The sequence below is a fragment of the Berghia stephanieae genome, chromosome 1, assembly GCF_034508935.2.
Source record: "Berghia stephanieae isolate SIO BIC M18660-M18661 chromosome 1, UCSD_Bste_1.3, whole genome shotgun sequence".
Taxonomy (NCBI): Eukaryota; Metazoa; Mollusca; class Gastropoda; order Nudibranchia; family Aeolidiidae; genus Berghia; species Berghia stephanieae.
Genome location: NC_088360.1, coordinates 81,962,126 through 81,986,125, shown reverse-complemented (window position 1 = coordinate 81,986,125; position 24,000 = coordinate 81,962,126). Strand labels below are relative to the sequence as shown.

Below are 24,000 nucleotides of genomic sequence, written 5' to 3'. Positions count from 1 at the left end.
CAAGAAGATTGCAAACTTTCCCAAGACATACACTTAAATTCTTTTTAAAAAAGTGAACAATGAAATCAAAAATTCTCTTCACTGGACTGAGAAATCCATTTTATTAAAATCATATATTTTATTTACACAATTTATGATATACAAAAGAGTATAATTTCATAACCTAAAAAAAAACAAAAACAAAAAAACGACAAACCAAGATGGTTTCACAACATTAGTTTTTAAACTGAAAGACAATTCTTTTGATGTTAATCGGCATCCTGTAAATGTTGCACCAACTAGTCGCAGTATAGGCCAAGGAACGAAGCATTTATTCCCACAACAAATGGGAGGATGAACTGAATTATGAGCCAAAATCGTGGATGTTCAATTCAGAAAGATCAATGCTTACTCATTCAGCATTGAAATTTCATTCTTTTTCTCTATTAAGCACCACATATAACTGACAAAGCTCCAAAGTCATTTTAAATAAATCATGATAGAGAGCAAGGAGACAAATTTTAAGTGATCAAACTGTGTCTTCATAATATTTTATTTTTAAAATATCACTTTGCTGCTTGAGAATGTGTTAAATCTGCAAATATTCCCTATTTTCAAGTCCAAACTAACATCCTCAATTACCTTGCTGTTTTGTGAGGTATAGACATAATCAAATTGAGGAGGGAAAAAGGTATGTCAGTGATTATTCTAATGGAAACTAAGCTTAAGGCTTTGGATTCAAGTTTCGTATCAAAGGAACACCAGGTGCTTGAAGGACTTTGCGTGAAATTCGATGTTGGCCAGAGGAGGGGTCTCTTCCAAAATATTTGACTTGAATATCATGGCCCACGTCAAAACCAAGGGAACTGGCATGAGAGACCTGAAACATTGGAATAAATTAAATCAAGAGTCAAACTGAAAATAATCTTGTCACATGTTACTGTAAACAAATTAACATGTATTTTCTTATACATAAAAATAAACTTTTAAATTGAATATTGTTCATTAATTCAAACTATTTGGATGCAGAGACATCAAATTGAAGAACATATGATGACTAAAAAAGTTAAAGTAGTCCTTCAAAGCCATAATGCTCATGTAGTACGCAATGCACAAAAATTAATATGACAGCTTCAAAAAATAACAGATACTAAACACGGAACGTTTATGGCTCAAAACCATCTTCAGCCAATAACAATATTAATACCCATATCCTAGGATTCATTTCTGAGTGAAAAATATTCAACTCAATATTCTCAAAATTAGATTTTTACACTCAACTAACATATAATGTTCATATCTCGGCAATAGAATTTCATAAGTATGGTACCAACGTTTCAGGCATAAAATAGACTTTGAACCCTTGTGCATGAACTTGAAAATCTAACTAAAAACCGTTTAAGATTCAAGTCACAATTGTCAATTTTGCTTCTGTTTTTTTTTTTTTTTTTTTTTTTCCATTAGCATCAATTTTACCCACACTTTTCATCTTTTGTATGTTTAGACATGTACTTTTTTTAAAGCAGTGAGATTAAAATAGTGAAACATGATTGCCATATCGTATTCATCAATATTATTTAAAGCATTTCTTTAATATTTTATTCAATCAATAATCTGACACTGACAATCATGTAAGTCAAAGAAGTCAAACTCACCTTTCTCTGGTCAAGTTGAGAGTTATGTAATAGAATGGACTTCAATCTGGGGTGCAGCTCCACCATCACACCAAAATCTCTGGAATGGGTAAAGATTCCAAATTTTTTCGCTGTTAAATATCTTATGATAACATTGTAAACTCAAATATTTCACCATCAACTCACCATTCAGGCCTAGAAGTGATTCAGGAAAATATTTTTCCCTGCTTTTTCCCGGTTTTTTCCTGGTTTTTTTCCAGGCTCCAGGGAAAATTTTAAGGTAGTAATTTTCAAGCATATTCATCAATTCTAGACCAGTTACCACTACCTATATATACATGTGTATATATATATATATATATATATATATATATATATAATATTATATATATATATATATATATATATAGAGAGAGAGAGAGAGAGAGAGAGAGAGAGAGAGAGAGAGAGAGAGAGAGAGAATCAGAAAAGAGGGGGAAATTATAGGGGGAAATTATTGACTCGTAGTACATATTACTATAACAAGCCATCCAGTATCTAAGCCTACACCATCCGTGGCGAAAAAAAAGGAAAAAAAAAAAAAGAGAGAGAGAGAGAGAGAGAGAGAGAGAAAGAGAGAGATGTGAGTGAACAAGAGAGTGGCTGAGACTGAGAGAAAGAAATATATTGACTCTGGCTATTAATACTTGGACGTATTCCTGTAAAGTCTAGGCCTCCTACAACATGCAAAAAAAAATATTAAAAAAAAAAGAGAGACAGATAGAGAGAGAGAGAGAGAGAGAGAGGAGAAGAGAGAGAGAGAGAGAGAGAGAGAGAGAGAGAGAGAGAGAGAGAGAGAAGATGAGAGAGAGAAAGTGGGAGAAAAGAGACAAAGAGAAGAGAAATCAATAGAGAGAAAAAGACATTTGAATATTACTATGAGAGAGAAAGTAGCGTCCAAAGACTTGTGGCCTACTTATTGAATTGCACATGAATGAAATAAAGCTAGTTAATCTAGAGACAGACAAAACAAACTTAGTACAAATTACAATGAGTAAACGACCTTAATCTGCCATCTCCAAATAATTGAATAACAAGTCACGAAAATTAATTAAAGTAGCCCAAGGACGTCGACCGTCTTTCTTAGCTTAGCTAACAATCGCATTCATGACCAAGTCAAAAACACACAAAAAAAAAAAAACACACACTCACACACACACACACTACTAAGATGAGGGGAGGGATGTGTGTTTCTAGCACTCTTGTCTTGTCGACAATGATGAGTCGACTGAGTGAATCAAGCGTCTTTAAGTTGCCATCACAGGCTATCTAACCGAACCGGCTGGTCGAAACAAAGACGCTTCTCGCCGTCGATGAATTACGCTATTGTTGTGCAAGTGGCAAGGAATATAACACCTTTTTGAGTAGGCCTAAAAGCTAAAATCTAAAAGTAAAAAATATAATTCTGAGGAATTTGAAAGTCACATTGTTGAAATCGGCTTGAAAAAAGAAGAACATTGGTCCTTGTTTCAGAAAAATCGGTTGAAAACCAACTGTTTTACGAATAAATTCGATTTTAAAAATTGCTTTTGTTTATTTTCGATTTTTTTAGCAACTTTTGTATTTATCGGCCGATTTTCTTGATTTTTCTATCATTCTTTATATCTCAATGAGACGAGATCAGTGATATACTTTGTTTGTTTCAAATGTAACTACAACATAATTTGGTTTTTTTACTTATCAACCGTGCCTGGATAATTTATTCAACAACTGACGCAACTATCCCATTGCCGTCTTCCAGTGTTTCAGCGATGACTCTAAACCACTATAATTACGTCATGCACAGGAAACATGGTAATAGTCTGTGTACTCTACGAATGCGGACCGGACTTTGCTGATTGGGTCGATCGTCATAACATAGGGCCTAGTAGTGTGAGGAAACCATAAGAGGCTGCTGCCATGCTCTAAGCCGATCGTTCGCAGGTTGGGTAATGATTACGCGGAAGAATACACACTGTTGGGTTGTTGTTCACCTAATTTTTTCTCACGGCTTTTTCCCGGCCCCAGACAATTTTCACCGATTTTCCCGGCTTTTCCCGGTCGGGAAATTTCAAAATAAAGTTCCCGGCTTTTCCCGGTTTTCCCGGCCCACTTCGAGGCCTGACCATTATTTTTTAATACTTAAAAAAAATCCTACCCAAATGTTAACCATTTAACACAGATGAGTTCTAAAATAAATAAATGAATAAATAAATAAATAAATAAATAAATAAGTAAAAATAGTACAATGATCAAAGAACAAAAGCACCTAGAGGTGTGTTAGCCTTACCAACATCAAGAGATAAGCAAATCAAAAAGTGACATTTGGTAATATTTGGTCAACTATTTACAAATCTAAATTATATGTAGGACAAGCATGGTTTAGGATGAATACCAGTTTAGGCTGAATACCATAAAACTTGAATTGTATGTTTTTTGGGCGTTCTTTTTATTTTAAATTTCTTCCATGTATATAATTCAAATTCTGAATATGATTTGAATCAATCCATCTTAATAAGAGACAACCATTTTTAGAGCACATTAGAGAATTCCAAAGGCCATTTTAAACAGGCACAGACAGATGTTTTTTGTATTCCCAATATTGCTGCTGAAAAATTCCATATTAACTGTTAAAGGGCGGCGTCTAAATTTTGAAATGTACCCAGGGTTTTCTTAATCTTAATTTAATTTTTGTTAATTACAAAACTCACAGCGCCAGATTCTCAACCCCCCATTATAAGCTTATGAATACACTCACACTCATATGTGACTCTCTGTACTTACTTATTCTTATTCATAACTGAGTGCTGAAGTAACTTATGTGTATGTGTATGTCTGTAAGAGTGTGTGTGTGTGTCCTCGCATACTAGTGCTTGTGGTGAGTACTTGTCTTTGTATCTGTCAGTAAACATTATACGTGTATGAGTGTGTGTGTGTGTGTGTGTGTGTGTGTGTGTGTGTGTGTGTGTGTGTGTGTGTGTGTGTGTGTGTGTGTGTGTGTGTGTGCAAGAAATAAGGAAAATATTGAACAGAAGCGAGAGAGAGAGAGAGAGAGAGAGAGAGAGAGAGAGAGAGAGAGAGAGAGAGAGAGAGAGAGAGAGAGAGAGAGAGAGAGAGAGAGAGAGAGAGAGAGAGAGAGAGAGAGAGAGAGAGAGAGAGAGAGAGAGAGAGAGAGAGAGAGAATTTTTCTGTTGTCTGTAAGAAAAATAGCGAAAGAGTGCAGGTGGTAAGATACGGGGTCTCTAAAAATACCATGGTCCCTACTTAATGACGCCATCTCATGAAAGAAAAAAATATCTCAAAAAGTTATTCTTTTACTTTATGCTCTATTTCAATGGCCTGGTGTAATGTCATGTCCACAAAGGCTGACATTTTGAAACTCATAATTTGGTGTGAAGAGAGATCTTACTGGTCCATATGCTAGGACGGTGTCAACTACATTATTTTCGATCTTAAAACACAAACATGCATGATTGAGAGTTGGTGCATAATGAGACGTAAATTATTTTGTCTTTACATTAATCAGTTTGTTGATCAATGTATAATTATTCTATTAGCTTTATATTCATAATAAATTCTCAGAAATGAATTCAAAATAATCTTATTACCTCATTTCAACAATCTTGCCAGTATAAATTGCCCCAAATTCTAGGACAGGCTCTTTCTGTGTAATAAAGGAAATGGTAAAAATTGTGATTTAGGAAATGTTAAGAATTGTTTTAAAGAAATAAATTAAAATTATGCGTAGACAACAAAAACAGATAAAGATATCAATTACCGGTATCAAAGATGTGAATTATTAACTAAAATTCGATAGGAAACAAGAGAAAATGCATGAGGTAGGATCTGGAGACATGATCCTCTAACCAACTTATGAAAATCAAACCATAATTACACAATTTGAAATATTTTTCACTATATGAATTATACATCAAATAAAACATGAATTTTTCTGAATTCTTAATAGCAGGAAATTCCCACCTATGATAGTCCATTTTCTAACACACACACACACACACACAGACAGACACACACACACACACACACACACACACACACACACACACACACAAATATAGAATTTAATTTGCAAAAACCAACCTGCTCTTCAAACATCACTTCCATCATTTCTTTTGCCTCTGCCATTGCATCTGCATTTGGTGCAAATACCTGGAAATTATTTTCATCAATTCTTGTAATTGTCACGCCTAAATATAAAAGAGAAGAAAAAAGTATGAATTTTAAAAATATTGCAAGAGGAAAGGTGAAAGCATGCATTTGCATGATGATTAAACTGACATTCTTTCAACAAGAATCACACAAAAATGTTTTATCTCTTAATACCATAATCATCATTATTATTATTATTATTATCATCATCATTATTAGCGAAACATCATCATCATCATCTACCCTACTATACATTGCGAATCATAAGTTTTTATTTATATATCTAATGCATGGATTTGAAAGTGTACAGCTGGTTGCTTGAGTCGAGTTTATAATACCTGTCATTATATATCACCTTTCTGCATACTTTTCTTCAATCACTGACTGGCAACAATAGACAGAGAAAAAAATAAATCTTATTTTCGCTTATCTTATTATATTTATCAAATTAGATTTAGACAATAAAAAAAGAAAGATCAAAAGAAAGCTTAGAGGTAGTAGTATCGTTCGGCTACACTTCTATGTTCAAGGTATCAATCCAAATTCAGAAGTCATCATCACATTTGTTGATGGTTTCAAATCCCCCTTCCAGTTTTGTCTCTGGGCAATCTAGTACGAGATGGTTTGCATCTTGTAGTGCTTGGTTGCACTTTGGGCATGTTGGTGATTCTTGGAGCCCCCATTTGTGCATGTTGGCAGCTGTTCTTGTATGTTTTTACCATAGTCTATTTGCAGCTACCCAGTATTTTCTTGGTTGATCCTGTAGACCTGGGAGACTTTTATAGGGATCTTCAATTAGTTCCCCTCCTGTTGGATTATTCCTTTTCCATTCCTCGCACCAGGCTTCTTGCGTGTTGTAGTCTTCTTTCTTTGATAGTTAGAAAGGTGAACGAGATTTTAGTCTTGATGTTGGGGGCGCAGTTTTGTATATGGTTTGCAGAGGAGTTCCACTATCTTCTTCAGCTCTGGATATCCATTTCTGTGTTGCATCCTCTCCTATCCTTCTTGCTGTACCCTCAAGGTGGGTTCTATAGGTCAGCCGTCTATCCAGTGTCACTCCGAGGTATTTTGGATTAGAGGTCAATATGAGATGTTAGAAGAATACATTATAGAATTTGATACATTGTGTACCTAAAAAATATAATCTTTTTTTTTCAACCTAGCTAAAGAATAGCCCAGAAAATTTATATCATATTATGTCATTAATGAGAATTATAGTGATGTACAGACATCAATGAATTAAGAATTGGGAATGTTAGGATGGAGATGGGATAGGACATACAAAAGGAAATCACCTAATAACACCACCATTGTACTAGAAACCCCATATGAAACACAAAGCAGGAAAAGGCCAAGAGACATGTGAAAACAATATGTTTAAAAAGATAGAGAACGGTAAAGGTACAGCTGTGTCAGTAAGTAGGGAGTTCTAAGATAAAACTGAGTTGAGAGGCAATGATGATAATAATAATAATAACAAATTACCGGTCTCTGACTTAAGTTTCCTTAAGTTGTATCCACCAAATCCAGTCAGTTTACCTCCCTTTGCATGGTCTAATGTCAGCTTTTCTGTCAAAAAAAAAATTTTTAATGTAAAATATATGAAGAGAATATTCACTTAAATAGATATTCTATTTCATTTACGTACCCATCAATGCTTCATACATGAATGAAAGAGGCTTAATTATGTATTTATAGAAGTTAAGTGATGAGATTATAGAACGTCATAAAGAAACAGCACGTAAATGAGCTGTTCAATGAATTTTTAAAAAATGTTAATTGCCAAAGACCAAGAAAACAGCCGGAAGTTTGTCCCATAGCCAATGCCTTAAAAGAAAAGAATAGCTGTTATCATCAAAGTTTTAACCTGGCCCCCCAGGAAAACGCGACCGATGCGGCCGCATAATTTGCCACTTACCGCAATGCGGCCACATAATTCACCTTTTACCACATAATTATGCAAAATATGGTTTTTAGCGTAAATATATGACCATTGTATGAAGAAAAATGAAACCGAAAAAGTCCGACGATGTTCCCAAATATGTGACAGTGACTTCCCTTTAACTTTAAAGGGAGGCTTTTCCAATTCCAAGTGTACGATTTGATTTGTCTTCTTGAGATCTAACCAAAACCAAGCGATCACTGCCTTTCTCTCGCTAACCGGCTAAACATTGCTATGATAGATATGCAGTGAAACACTGGTGATCCGAAATGGAAGGGACTATTGACTATGTTTTTGTTTTTTTGTTGTTTTTTTTTTTTTTTTTAGGGGGGGGGGGGGGGTGGGGTGTTTAATAGCAAAACATAGATGCTAAATTTCTTCTTGGGTTAACCAATTTTGGTTTAACAGTCTTTCACTGTAGATTGTTTAAGTCAGGAGATCCTACAAATACATTTGTATGTAGTATTGGTACCACCAATACACACCTGAATGGAGTGAGGTTCTCGTGGAGTGCCACATTTTTGGCAGTCCATTTCTGATGAAGTGCCCTCTTTGGCTGCTTGTGCCAAGTGGTACATATACACCACGATCAACAGCGCTGATGCTGAGCACAGCTTTTCTGTTTACAATCTGATATTGTCAGACAGGCGCAGAAGTCTTAGCACAACGTCTCTGCGACATCTAGCTTTTCTGTGCTACAACAAAAAATTAAGTTTTGAATTTGCGTTGTAGTTCTTTAATTTTGAATTGGTTAAATGTAAATAAAGCAATGGAAAAATTTAGACAGCGATTTATTACTTTTTTCTTGTTTTGCATAATTTGTAATTTCCCTCGCATAATTTGCAATTTCTCCCGCATAATTTTGGATATTTTTTTGCATATTTCCGGGGGGCCAGTTTAACATTTCAGAATGTTGGACCATCTACTCATTCCTCAGATTCTTTTGATTAACTGTAACAAGACATTTTACCTGTTACAGGACCACAAGCCTTGATGTTAGTCCGTGGGGCTGCAATTGTCTCCTTCATTATGCCCAGAATATTCTTGGTAGCAACTGGAGATAAATATCAATGTCGCGATTTATTTACATTTTCACACAAATTCTATATTATAATAATTTCATTTTGTTTCTTAAATTATCAGCTTGTGCATAACATCAAAATGTGATTTTAAATGACTACAATAGTTCCTTATTTCACCAAAGTTGTACGAGTTCCCAGAATACAGTCAGTTGTATGACTAAAGTTATGTCTAGATGACAATTAGGAAAGCAGCAAACCTGCTTCAACCAAATGTGTACTTTCAAAAAGGTCCAAACCATAAAGAAAAAAAAATCCAGTACCACTTAGAGATACAATGTCTGCCTTATTGTCGGTAAATCATCACCAATAAAGCTTTAACGTGTTATCTCTAATGCAATTTGGAAACACCAATTGGTGAGTAATAGTAAAATATCTTAATACTTTCAACAATGTTCTTGGATGAACATAGATATATGAAAATGTCAATCTAAAATAAAAATCCATTTTTGCAAAATTTGGCCTTCAAAAGTAAATTGAGATTAAGATTTTATTATTGTAAGAGGTAGGGTTGATCTGATTATTTGTACAAAATGGAAAATGAATGGGAAGAAATAAATGTAGCTGCTGTCTTTCCTACCAAATCCTTCTGTCAACGCTTTGGTGATGATAAAAAATGGAATTCCGGGCAATTTGATGTCTGCCTGGAATATACAAATGACAATATCTTAAATCAGGATGTGATGGGGAAAATATTTATTTAAAAATACAAAAAGTAGATTTATGGCACAATAAAAAGCTTGAGATATATCATCCTTGAATGTGTGCAAGAAATATGATAAATGAATAAAATAAACAAATAAAACAAAACAAGAAGAAAGAAAAAAAGCAAACATAACAAACAAAAACAACAACACAAGGAATCATTGCTTCCATATTTATAAGAAAACGAACAAGATATATGATGCAAATAAAGGTTTCAAAGCCTTTTTCAATATATAAGATTATCTGAGTGGAACCTGTGTATGAAAAGTAAAAGAAGAAAAAATTATAGAAGCCCAATACTATAATCAATAGAAGAATACAAACAATGACACAAACATTTCCTAGTGGAAATAAAGCCAACTCAAAGATTACATTCATAAAAACCTGATTTCCTTCATCCTCTTTTCAGCAACACAGAGGATGACGAGATGAAAACTTCTATTTTTATATAATGCATTCAGTTTGTAAAATTTATAGCTTGAGAAACATCGAGGAAAATTTCATCCCACAATTTTCTAATGTACCAAGAACTTACTTGAATTGCTGTCAGCCCGGATTCAGTGGCAGCCATTTTGAAATCCATATCACCCATATAATCCTCGATTCCCTGTTTTGGAAATGAAAAAAAAATTTTAAAAAATATATATATATATGTAAAATATAATATATATATAAATATAAATATATATATATATAATATAAAATATATAAATAAATTGTATCACTCACTTTAGCTCTAACCATCATTATCGAGCACTTTCGTACCTACGAGTACCCACCAACACTCATATCTATATTTATATATATAAAGAATATATATTTATATATATATAAAACTAGTTATTTTAAAATTTGTCCTTCATCTATAAAGAGCATTTTCCCTGTTTGTATCTTTATTTATGTATAATATTTCACATCTCTGAACAGCACTGAATAAGCAGCATCGTTTGTTTTGTTTTTAAGGATTTTACGGCACTTGCAACACATTAAGGTCATATCAGCGCCAGTAAAAAGGAAGAAAACGGGATAGTAAAAAGTTCTAGAATTACAATTAAAGCACAAAAGAAAAGGCAAGACAAAGGGGAATAGGTTCAAATAGGGAACAGATGTAGATTCCAAGAGCACACTGTCAAAGTACTTAGTTTGAGATCACCTAAAAGTCGTATCCAGACACAAGCACATGCACCAACTAAGAGGAATACACTCAAATGTTTACCAATCATATAATATAATATGCAAACTACACATAATACAATGCATAACAGAGAGATGATTTACAAGGAAAAAAATATCATCTCCCAAAAGAATAACTATATATTCGACTGTTTCCCTCCCAGCCAAGGAACTCCGGCAAGGATCAGGATAAAACTAAGTAATCTCATACCAAGACAATGACAGGAAACAATTGGAAAATGGGTATGGGGGGATAGAAGACACAGCATGTACCTCCCTGCCCACTATGGGAGGTCAGGATCCCCACCCAGAATAAGCAGCATCTACTTTATTAATTACCTATATATGTTAGGTGGCCTTTTTTTCTTTTATCGAGAGAAAGAAAAATATAATGATGATGGTGATGATGAAGATGTTGAAAGAAGTGGTGGAGGGAAAAGACGAGGAACATAAAAGAGTAAAAGAATATTTCCTTTATAGTGAAAAAAAATATCACATTTATTAACAGTGAAAAAAATGTAATAAAAAGCTGATCTCAAGTGTCTTGTCGATGATGGCTCATAAAAAATAAATGTGATTACAGGATTATTCACAAGAAGATTAATGATAAATTTGTGATATAGTAGCCGGGTCTGATGCAGATCTGGTAAAAAATCATTTTGCACAAGAAAACCAGCAGTTCTTATTTCCTATTTTATGCTACAACAATCAAATGGCTTAAAGGGCCAGACGGCTCTGAAGGACTCCCAATTCAAGGGACACTATTTCATCCAACATACTAATAAATCAGTGAGAATCTTGTGCTCTGTTATCTCCCCTGTGATTTCAGATGACCTTGACACTAAGCCCATTGCCACACCAGCAGCTGGTTCTTTCACAGCCACCCCTGCATCCATCAGGGCTAGACTACCACCACATACAGATGCCATTGAAGATGAACCTATCAGAAATAGTATACATATGTCGATATGGAAATTGTCCAGAAAATTTCTCATAAATTTAAAATAAGTTTTGACTAATTACCATAAATCTTGTTTATGGCTCTATACACCTTTTACTTTACAAAGTATAAAATGCGTTATTCATATTGATTTATTCAGGTATGACGTATAAGTACAAGTAATACACTTAGGAATATGATTAGATTATTTTTCAAATATAAACATTTTAAAAATCAATTTCCATCAAACACAACCTCTCATTGTTATCAGTAACTGTTAAAATAAAAATGCGCCATTTTTCGTGTTTTATGTTTGAAAAGTCCAAAGAAATTGGAATCAAATAGCTTCGGAACAATATGATAGAGTTTTTATGTACAATCAATAGAAAACAAAATGGTTATTGATATATCATAAAAGTGGAATGAAAATCACAGGCACTTGAATGGGAATCTGGACCAAAATATACATGAAGAATTTAGAAAATTTGATGGAAAATACGGCATTTTGGGCATAATTTGGTTATTGTTGGTTTGTTTGTTTGTTGTTTTTTTTTGTTTTCTAGAACAAATAAGCTTAATGTTATTTTGATTCACATGTCAATATAAAGTAGGAATGGTTGAAAATTCATTTTAAAGGTAAAGTTTATGGCAAATCGTTATCTATGACATATCAATAATCGGTTAAAGCATAACATAGAGTAAGAGCATATTGATATATCTGAGAATCAAAATACCATTTGACTCCAGAACTTCTGAGGTGAGACGAGTCGTGAAGTCTGAGGTTGATGGAAGAATGGCTTTCAGTCCTCTTTCGGCCAATGCCCCTAGATGAATGTTAATTCTAACATGAATATTGTGATGATACCACACCAAATGACACATACATAGCATCAAATAAAATAAAAAATACAAATATTTACTTAATGAAAATAACAAAACAAACTTTTTAAAAAATTAATTGGAAAAAAAAAAGAAGCTAAACACGTTTTACAAATGGTCCCAAGCCAAAAAACTGATCATGTAGGACGAGAACAAAGCTGAAATACTGGTCATGTAACCTAAGTAAGAATAGAAAATTTCCAAGGACTCAAAGACGTGTCATCTAGAGAAGGACTTGAACTTTTGACCTACAGGTAAGAAGCCAAGTGTCTTACCATAAGACTACAAAACCACATTTAGAAGCTAATGACCGGGTTTTTAAAGCAGGCAAATGAATAAGTCTGCAGATTCCTTTCGTACAATGAATAAAAAATTAAAAGCAGAAGGAATTGATGATCAAGATAGAAAGCGAGATGACTAACTAGAGTGAATAATATATTGTTTAATTTTTATGTAATCTGTGCAACTTTAAAGTATAATATGTTTTCAAAATTCTGACTTTGTCTACCTAAGACTAAATTTTTTTTAGTAAAATAAAAAGTTTCTCACCGTGACCTAGTTCCCTTCTCCCGATTCCTCCCCTTCCTGTTTCATTTGTAGCATATGGGGGAAACTTAAAAAAAAATAGAAAATGAAAAGAGATCATATGAAAAGTGACAAAATACAGGTAGATACAGATTTTTTTACCATACCTTATTGTCATTTTTAAACAACTATATGAAGTATTGCTCGCATAAAAGCATTCCAAAAATGATGAAAATCCAATGGATTGAGGTCAAACATTTACAGTAAATCCTTTTTAAAATAAGAATACTCATTTAAAGAGAATGTTTCCAAAGTGTGAAACATGCTCATTAAGCATTACAAAGCCATGTACAACCTCAGGCCATCTGCAACAAAATTAACTTTTAATTTATATGCATTACAGGTGACCACTTATGAGCTCAATATAAAGACGTGCTCTTAATATATAGATATCTATAAGTGTGTAAAAGAATTAAACCATGAATACAATGCCAAGCCCAGAAACAGAGGAATTTGTGCTCACTGCCATTCATCAAGTCACTCACTGTTGCTTAACCTAAAATGAGATCAAGAGACTGCAACGACTTTGTCATCAGCACAGTAACGAATCAAAAAAGTCAGCAAGATTAAGGCCAAATGATCTCTTGTCAAGCCAGAAAACTATCACATGCTTCATTATTTTTGTTAAAAGGCACAATTAAAATGTTTCCCTCGATGAAAAAGAAACATATACACCCCAAAAAACATACCTCATAATGTAACATGAAATTCTTTTCTTTCATACTCCTGTAAATAAAGGATAAAAAGAAATAATAAATCCAGCAAGTTAAAAACAATAGCCATCAAATATGTAAATCACAAGACTGTACCTTTAACATTTCTGTACAATAAATTATTTTTGGGCCCATGGTCACTTAAATATTATAGAAACTGAGGGGTGGGGGTCAGATAAGACCAAGTCTTTTTTGACATAAGCAAGAAATTATAGTTATTATAGCGATGGGCACTAAATGCTATGGAATGATTGATTAAAAAAAAAAAAATTTAATACAAACAAACAAAAAAAACATTCAAACTGAAACATCTGTCATATCCTGAAATTGTTCCAAGTCATACAAGGGAATTTCACAAAAAAATTAGTTCAATGGACTGTACAAATGCTGCTCCTCTTCCAAATGATTCCCACTTAACTCTTAGCTGCATTAATACTGAACTGATCTAACTAAAATATTGTTCATTAATAATATCGAAATGACAAGTAATGGAGAACAGCTAATAGGCAATACTGTGCAAAAACTACCAACTGAACCTGTACCAACATACGCAACTAATTCAGGTTGTATAACTAGAAAACGAATTAACAACAAATTTTAAAAGCCAGCATGTGGTGTCAAACAGTATTCATTTTCATTTTTTTAAAAACCAATATAAGTATAAGAAAAAGATGTTTGAAAACCAAGATGTTTATGTTCTTGGCAATAATTGTCCTAGAAGAGAAATGGTTAACGCATATTTTTAGGAAGTAAAAAGTTTTTGGTTTAATCAAATCCCAAGGAAGATTCATTTTAAAAAGTTTTTGGTTAATCAAATCCCAAGGAAGATTCGTTTTTAAGACTCTTAATCTTTCAATATTTGGGAGGCTGATTAAACAAATTACTAAAGAGTAACTAAGCATAATTTCAGATTTCTTTTTGACTAATTCATTCCCCTTAAAGTGATTGCGTAGGCATGGCTTGTTCAGGTTTGTGGAATAAATTGTTAGATGTCTATCAAACTCGTGCCTAATGGGTCTCTCAATTCTTACATGACACTCTTTTCTGGCATTGATATCCTTTCTTTAAAAAATATAGCATTGCGGAGAACATAGTGCTTATTTGAGTCAATTAAAAAAATTGTACAGCGCACAACTCTACTGAAAGATTTGAAAATTAGAAATGTATTTTTTACAGATAGATAAACAGATAACTTGATTTCCTTTTATAATTTAAAGTCAGTTTGAAAGTTCGTTGAGTCACACAGATATCATAAAATACGTACCAACGACACTAACACTCTCAAAAACAACCAATTTCGACACTGTAAAAAGTTGTCAGTTTGGCGTTTTTCCATAAGTTAAGTAAAGGGGAGACATTCCGAAAGCTCCTACATCCCCAGTATAATGTATTCACTTAATGTAAATGTTGCTGCTCGAAGCTCGAAGAAATAAATAATGTGAAATTGAATGTAAGCTTATATTTAATTACAAAAACAGATCAAATGAACGTTTCCGGTTTCCCCTTTATCAACAAAACAGGATGAATGAAACACCACAGATGAATGAGATAATGTGGTAGTGGCGTAGTTAAGATGAATAAACAAAACATTGGTTGGCAGGAAATTAATATGCTCCTATTTGTAAGGAAGTACGAATTAAAATAGAATGCTAGATATTTCTAAAAGGTGCGCAATTAAGTGAAAAGAGGGGAGGTGGGGAGGAACTGTGTAATGCAGTTTAGAAAGTGAAATATAAAAACGTGTAGACTGTTGTTGGAAGATAAATACAATGGAATTGAAAATCCTTTCTTAAAAAAATATAGTCTAGCCTTGTGGAGAACATTGTGCCATTTGAGTCAATAAAAAAAATTATACGGCGCACAACTCTACTGAAAGATTTGAAAATTAGAAATGTATTTTTTACAGATAAACAGATAATTTGATTTCCTTTTATAATTTAAAGTCAGTTTGAAAGTTCTTTGAGTCAAACCGATATCATGAAATATGTAACGATGACACTAACACTCTCAAAAACAACAAATTTCGACACTGTAAAAAGTTGTCAGTTTGGCGTTTTTACGCAAATCGTCGTATTCGAAATAATGTATTCACTTAATTACTTTAAGGATTTGAGTTCTACACTAAGTTTTCAACAGCTTTCATCTATTTATGACATCAAATATTATTATTGCCCCTTTGATGCCTTGAATGTGATGGTTTCGGGTGGATAATACCCAGGCTTAACTTCTTTGGTAATAAATTAAAAAATAATAATAATCTAAAAAATCGAAATTTAAAACAAGAAAATATAAGTTGTATTGAAGGTAAAATAAGGTTTTAGAAAGGCCTTATTAAATGTTATGAATAGTCAGGTGGCTCCGTATCGCAGTGGATAAGCTGTCAGACTCTAACCTTGAAAGTACTGGGTTCAATCCCATTGTGGACAATTTTTTTTTAAAGTTTACTTTATTGAGAAAGACATAATTTTCGTTGTTATAGTTACTGGACATATATTTAAAACCTTAAATTAATCTATTATTATTATTATTATTATATTTTTTCTAAAAACAACATCGGTACCATTCAATGTGTTATCGACGTGCATTTATATGTAAACGTCGATTGTTATCATTTTATAATATTTTATCATTATCATCAGTGTATTCGTTTACTGCGTCTTTGTCCTTTTATTGGTTTTTTTTTTCTTTTTTTTTTTGGTTTGTTTTTCAAAAACTTCCTGTCCCATCATTGTTTATGTCTATTTACCTTATCTACGCCATTCACACTACACATCTCTCATTCGTTCTTAGTGTCTTATTCGTCGTGTTTTGTTGATAAAGGGGAAATCAGAAACGTCCACATTATGTCTTCGTCTATTAAATTGAGGCTTACAATTCAACACTTATCGTTATTTTTTCCTTCGAGCTTCAAGCAGCAACATTTTCATTAATCAACCAGCAGCGCCAACGGAGGTGCAAAAAAATGGGGCGTTTTTGTACACCTCCAGTGGAGGTGCATAAAAACTGTGCCAAACGCCACCAAACATGATCACCAGAGTACTGTACTGTAAGTTAAGTTCTCGATCCCAGGATCGTCTTTCAACTCTGCTCACGTCTGCTACTTCAGGTTTATTTTCGCAGTTGATTTTCTTACCACAACCTGTTTTCACACACGGACAACTATATGTTGCTGTGTCACGGGTCAGAGGCTATAGCGGCTTATACTTCATGTTTCATGTTGGGCCACACAGAAAAATCAACAGAGGATGTACCAAGTTACACAGACAACGTTGTTTACCAATCTGCCCTCATTAAATGATGGTGGGTATAATATTGAATGAAAATAGTTCCTTCCCCGCGAAATTGCGGGCTTTTTACTAGTATTAATAAATATCACTATCTGGATGTTAACTTACCCTGTAATGACAGACACAGGGTCTGATTTAGCAGCTGAATCCAGACTGTCAAAAGTCACAGTACATAAAACCTGGTAATAGCAGATATAAATTATAACATTTTAAACAGATATTAGATGTAAATCGAGATCTTCTCAATATCCTCATTGCCGTTAGATGTTTTCAAATAAATAATGAGATGCTTCCTATTTTTTTTAAAACGGGGAAAAAATTGTTTTCATAATCAAAAAGGCTACATAAGCAAAAAAGTTACTTTCTTATTTAATTCATTTTGAAATAATACTTAATTATCATTTAACAATGTTTAAGTGCTTGATCCTCCTGACAATGATAAACAATTGACCTTTTCAATATCAAATCTATTTATATCTAGCTTGATCACCTGAGTTTGACCTCTCTGAAACAGGGCTGACCCATGAAGTGGTTGGTAGAGATCGACCTGACAAGAAATATTCCTCAAATCTTTTAATCCTCTGCCATCACACCTGAATTTCAGGATTTGAGAAATGCAACAAATTTACCTAATCCCATTGATTCCATTAAAGATTCAAATTCAAATCTAAATAATATAAAACACAGCATGAACTTTGATTAATATATGACATTATATCATTATAATTTAATCTATTTATATGTCTGGATCACTATTGTATTTATTTGCATCACTTAAAGCAGTGTCATATTTTATTTCTTTGAGAACGAATACAATCTGTCTTTCTATTTCATCCCTTTTTTTTTCCAATTTGCTACCAATGGCTACTGCCCAATTTGCGCCATGATATGAAAGGGATCTAGTTCAACCGTTTTTTTTCAGGGATTTTTTGAGAGAAGGGAAAAAATCTGAAGAAAAAAAAAGGTGTTTTTAAGTGCTCCATCAAACGGGAATATGGAAAAAAAATGATGGATACATAACTTAAGACATTTTCCCATTGTAACAAGACCCACCTCCTTTCCTCATCCAGAATAAGGGACCTAAATGTCTGCTTGACAAAGCTTTGGTAGCAAGTCATGATCACACTGTCTTCGTCATCAGGGTAATTTGCTGGGTATGTAAAAGGGAAAGTTTTTAATCCTCTTGAGTTTTCAAGTCCACTTCAAATTCATTTGATCTATTCTCAAAATATCCTTACATCTGTAGAGTCGTATTAGCTTTAAATCTGAGGATTTGGAAAAGCTGTAAATGGTATTCATAATTTCATGCTTAGTTTATCAAACAGGCTGTTGTTGATGGGCTCCATATTTTTTTTTGTATTTCTACAATTTTAACTGGAGATATATATATATATAGATATATATATATGTGTAATATGATTTGTTCAAATCAACAATTTGTAATGCTTCTTATTTGGATCATATCAAACATTTCCACACTCTTATGGGTTGCCAAGAATTTTATCAGTGTCCATGTTTTTATTTTAACATTTAGATTTTTGTTTTGTCAGCTAAACAAACGGCATGTTTACAAACTCCCAAATGATTGTTAAATCTCACACACCATGGTAAAAAAGATAAACAACAACCAACTGTCATACAAGTCAGCTAACGACAACCACCATTCAAACCTTCCCTTCACCTCCCTTCAACTGCAATTGAATTACCATCCTGCAATGAACATTTATGAAATTCTACATCCAGCAAGAAACCTATGATCAAAATCCGATAACCACTTCCTCGTCAAGCCAAAAATATCGCCAAAAATCGGCGGGCAATTATTTGAATATTCTGCACCACTTTTTTGGAACTCCCTTCAAAGAAATATCAGAATCAGTGATAATGCAAAATTCTTTAAATAACATCTTCAATATTTTTAAAAAATATGTAACTGTATCATTATGTTTGAATGACTGTAGATATATTTTTGTTAAGTGCTTTGAGCTTGTTAATATGATATGAGGTCAGCCATAAACAAAATACAATACTTCAACCATTAAAAAAAAAATAAATCAATTATTCTATAGTTGAAACGTAAATTTCACACACCGTTTAATTGTGACCCATAAGTTAGAAAATCTTACTTTATTTGTCTATCAACATTTCATTATAATATCACCTTTAATATCAGCAGTAACTCGTTCTCCTACAGCTCGGATTGCCTGGTCTCGAGAGATCTAATGCAGAAAAACAAAGATGAATAATGAAATCACAAGCAAAAGCAGCCATGTATCGGCAGTGGTAACTTTATGAGTAAAGTTTTAAGGTAAACTTCATTTTTGTACCAAAAACAATCCTAAGCGAGCTAAAACGCCATTTCACCAAATACCAGCTGATAACTTGACGGCTGTTAAAGACATTGTGATTATCCTTGCCATTTAAGATTTTGTGCTGTACACTAAGATGATTTTAATTTTTAAAATGAATAATAATAGTAATGATACTAATATTAATGATAATAATAATAATAATAATAATAATAATAATAATAATAATAATAATAATAATAATAATAATAATAATAATAATAATAATAATAATAATAATAACAATAATAATAACAAAGGTTTGAACCCTTGTGTTGAAAATCAAATTCATCATATGTTCCCAACACTGATTCACCTCAAACTTCGTTTAAGACTTTTGAAAGAGGAAAGATTTCAGATTAACATTTTCTTCTCTATGTAGCAGTCCTTTTAAGCTATAAGGCTCATCCGGATCTAATTTCTATTTCTGTATCATTTAACTGACGGAGACAATTACATGCTACTCTTTGGATATGAGTCTGGTCCATTCAAAATCTTGTCCACCAGATCTAATAGAGCCAGTTTCCCAATCATCAATCAGTGGACAGAAAGTACAAAAAAACTGTCAACTGAACTCAAGGCCAATATCAGTCTTAAAGTTAGTGACTCCATTGCTCTAACAACCAAGCGATTGGGAGCCAGTCATTCTTCTATTCCTCCACCCCCACCCCATAACCCCCTTTCCTCTGCAACTTGTCTTTAAAACAAAATGTTTTGTTCTCTTTTAGTTTTGCCTTTTATATCAATGAACTTGAGACAGTTTAATACAAGGAGCAATATTTGAATTAAAGGCTTTCAAGCTAAACCTGTAACATAGCCAACTGCAATGTGAAAAATGTTGATTCAATTCTTAATACTTTCATACATTTATATTGATGTCCTTCCCCATTTTATTTAAGAAAAGCTGATGAATCAGGGCTATTTTCTTTAGGACAACTTTAAATCATCAATTCATTATGGCATCAAAAAGGATGTAGAAATCTAAGAAATGACAGAAAAATGCAATAGAAGGTCACCAGTTCATAATACTTGCCTTATCATGTCCGTCATCATACAAAACATCCCTGACTTTGACTGAGGCTAAACTGAAGAGAATGCATTATAACAAATTGTGATAGAGTAAAATCAGAATGAAATAACTGTAATATGATATAACATATTCAAAATAAATATGTATGCACAAAAATATGCATTGCCTACCTCTTTTGAATTTTACAGAAATTTTACGTTTGAGACATGTTTCATACCTCAGGAGTTGAATGGAATCGACATAAACCACAAATTAACTCATTCTTAGAAGTATATGTTGAGTGCATAAACTATTTGATGGCGTGACTGTCTACGTAGTGACAACTTTTGATTGAGTGTTCTTCTCTGTTTGAAATGATTATGTGATATTTTGACTTGGAAAATTCTGAAAAGTTGCAATAAAATCGTCAGGATAAATGACAGATTTAGACAACTGTCCAAATTAGCCAGAAAACTTGTAAATTAGAGGGGTAAATTATATTAAGAAAATTCTGTTCCCTTGGGGTTTTTTCCCGATTTGCCAAGTTTCCCAATTCCCAGATCCAATTGTAGTCTTTCACATTAACAAACATCATGGTGCCAGAATTTATCCCAATTTGCCTGAAATGGCTTCCTCTGAATCACTTTGAGCAATAAAAAACAAGTTGTTGCTTTGTTTTTTCTAATGATCCAGCAAACTTACACATGCTGGTTTGACTACAAATTCAATACTTATCTCTTCACAATATGAATATGAAGAAAAATAAAGAAAAATGTACTGTGTCTCTTGACACAGCCTTTTGTTGTTGCTTTTTGGAATGTCTGGTTTGCTTCTTTTAAAAGCAAGACTGGGATATGATGTCATTTTCTTGCAAAATACTTTAACAGCATTATAAACACATCTGACAATTTTTTTTTTCGTCACAGTAATTGGAACTTTTACTCTGAATGACAGCTTCGCTTATTTTGAATAAAAATTACCATTCATACCTTTGTACAGCTTCAACAATGTGTTGTGGTGGTGTTTTAGGCGAATCTAGAACTCTTTTGTCTTTCCCAACTTCTGTTTGCAACTCGCTGATTTTGCTGATGATTTCCTGTGTAGCATTTAGACCCTGTGACAGGGCCTCCTCTACCTTGTATAAAGACACTCTATCTGCCTCCCCTTCCAACATCACTGTGAAGAAAGAATTTAACACTATATTTTAAGCAATACTCCTCTACATCAGATTCCCATAATATAACATTCCTGACACTCTTAGTGACCAACTATGCGAAAAATTAAAAATCATGATACGTAACTAAAAACGTTAAAAACATGATCATTATCTGTTGTGAATGGACTCACCTATCTTCTTCCCCTTTGTTCCCGTAACAATTATATTGAGACTGCTTTGTTGTAACTGTTTCCTTGTTGGATTGAGGATTACTTCTCCATCAAGCACACCAACTCGAACTGCACCTGAAATAATAAGATGACATGGCTTTTAAAAAATGTAAAAAAAAAAAAAAAAAAACAACAAAACATGAAACAGCCCCACTTAGGGAACAACAATTAGAACAGTATCAACTGATAGATAGACAGAGATATCAAATATGGTATGATCAAGTTGATTTATATTGTACGATTGAATTAGTTCATTTATGTTTTAAGAATTGTAGGTAGTTTACCTGAATTCAGAGTATTTAAAAGCACTATTATTTTAGAACCTCATTTAAAAGTTTGGGAACCCTTACATATCATTTTTTTTGTCTTTTATCACTTTCAAAATTGAGAAAGCATAGTAGTGATGAGATGTGACGTTACAAGTTTTGATTTTTCTTTTCTAAGTAGTAAATGCTGAGTCACCAAGTGTGTAGTGGTGAAGTGTGTGTTTTGCAGAAAGAAAAAAAAAGAGATATGTTTGGGACTGATAACCATGGGGGAGGGGGAGGAAGTATTCAAGTATTAGAGTCAGTGCACTATATACTTTCAATCACTTTAAATTTAACGATAAGAAAGAAACAGAAAGGAAAATTGCAATGGTAACTTACCAACAATATCAATAATATTGTACAGAGAATATCTAATTGCATAGCTAGTACATTCGCTTCCGACATACTTCAGTTGTTACACTTCTATCTATTCATTGTCCTATTTCAGAAGTCTTATCAACAATTATTTTATGCTTGAAAACCACACCCTACATCAAACATCGTTCAATACAGACAAAATATTGCCTTACCTATTGGACCACCCCATGGTATGTCTGACACGGCCAAAGCAGCAGAGGCTGGAGATGAAGAGAACAAAACAATTTTCAATTCAGATATTTAAATTGAGGAAGAATGTGATAATTAAAAATGACATCTGCCTTACAATAAATTAAAGATAATAATAAATATGTCTTGTAAAACAAACAAATTTTCTCTTTCTTTCCTTTTAAAAAGAAAATTCTATCAAAATTAGTTAATTTTGTAAATGTAATCAAAGTGGCATAATTTTTAAAAAATTTATCTCTTCCTTTGGGCACTCTAAAACTGAATAAGCAAATATATATATAAACAAATAAATAAGGTTGGCTCTTAAACAGTAGGGTTGTTTATTTCTTTCAGTAGCTTTAAACATATAGTGGTAATTGCCTACAACCTTTGGATAGAACGCTAGACTATCACTAAGTGGTTTCTGCCAGATCTACCATAGGCAGCCACATAATCACTGCTCGGTGGATAAGAGAGAGGGGGCGGGGGGGGGGGGGTAAAAAAGAACAGGACCCCCCTAAGGTATAGTTGTCAATGTCATTGGACTGATAAGCTTTATTGACGTGGATTGGACAAATAAGCCTCTCAAAAGACCATTGGCTTAACAACATTACATTTGTGGAAAACAATCTATACATGATAGAGTTGAGCAATTGACAAAAGATTTCAATCGCAATGATATAAGTTGAGACCTAAGATCAGGGACTTTTAAACAGCAGTCAAGATAACAACAAAAAAATTTATTTATTAAATGCAGTCCTGAATAAAAACAATAATTTTCAAAAATAATTTAATGAGCAAGAAATATTTGAAAACTGATTTTCATTGTCAAGATCATATACAAATAATAATAATAATAATAATAATAATAATAATAATAATAATAATAATAATAATACATACATACATACATACATACAAATGTAAAGCCGAAGAAAAACTATTGCTTTGCCAGCTGTACAACATAAATGGTGACCACATTGTCAGATATCAAATGAAATATAATGTTTAACAACTAGCATATCTTGTATTCTAAAATAAAATCTCAAGACCTGCATTGATACTGACAATGTCCGGGTCATTAACGCCATCAACAGCAAGGAGGTTACACATCACCTAAAAGAAAAAAGAAAAGAAAATATTTTTCTTATCCTGTATAACTACATAGCTGAAAGCCAAGACTGCATATAATAACGCTATGTATAGCAATTTGTAATTTCAGGTCTTTCATACAGATACATTTTTAGGAACAACTGTGAAAAAAAAAATCAAATAAATAATGATAACTATAATATGATAAGT

General features: G+C 32.9%; 1 protein-coding gene across 1 annotated transcript in view; it reads right to left on the bottom strand.

Annotated features, from left to right (window-relative positions):
* Positions 1-72: 72 nt before the first annotated feature.
* LOC144958938 (polyribonucleotide nucleotidyltransferase 1, mitochondrial-like) overlaps positions 73-24,000 on the bottom strand; it is a 30,389-nt gene continuing 6,461 nt past the window's right edge. Inside the window, exons 6-26 of the mRNA XM_078891239.1 lie at positions 23,751-23,814; positions 22,683-22,730; positions 21,806-21,919; positions 21,448-21,634; positions 20,483-20,534; positions 19,263-19,320; positions 18,158-18,254; positions 17,595-17,697; positions 17,213-17,283; positions 13,794-13,830; positions 13,069-13,132; positions 12,375-12,464; positions 11,480-11,640; positions 10,063-10,134; positions 9,403-9,466; positions 8,714-8,797; positions 7,287-7,370; positions 5,733-5,839; positions 5,240-5,295; positions 1,635-1,713; positions 73-859 (exon numbers count right to left, since the gene is read on the bottom strand). Of these exons, the coding sequence (XP_078747365.1) occupies positions 704-859; positions 1,635-1,713; positions 5,240-5,295; positions 5,733-5,839; positions 7,287-7,370; positions 8,714-8,797; positions 9,403-9,466; positions 10,063-10,134; positions 11,480-11,640; positions 12,375-12,464; positions 13,069-13,132; positions 13,794-13,830; positions 17,213-17,283; positions 17,595-17,697; positions 18,158-18,254; positions 19,263-19,320; positions 20,483-20,534; positions 21,448-21,634; positions 21,806-21,919; positions 22,683-22,730; positions 23,751-23,814 (1,848 nt within the window). The 3' untranslated portion in view covers positions 73-703. The remainder of the gene's footprint in view (positions 860-1,634; positions 1,714-5,239; positions 5,296-5,732; positions 5,840-7,286; positions 7,371-8,713; positions 8,798-9,402; positions 9,467-10,062; positions 10,135-11,479; positions 11,641-12,374; positions 12,465-13,068; positions 13,133-13,793; positions 13,831-17,212; positions 17,284-17,594; positions 17,698-18,157; positions 18,255-19,262; positions 19,321-20,482; positions 20,535-21,447; positions 21,635-21,805; positions 21,920-22,682; positions 22,731-23,750; positions 23,815-24,000) is intronic.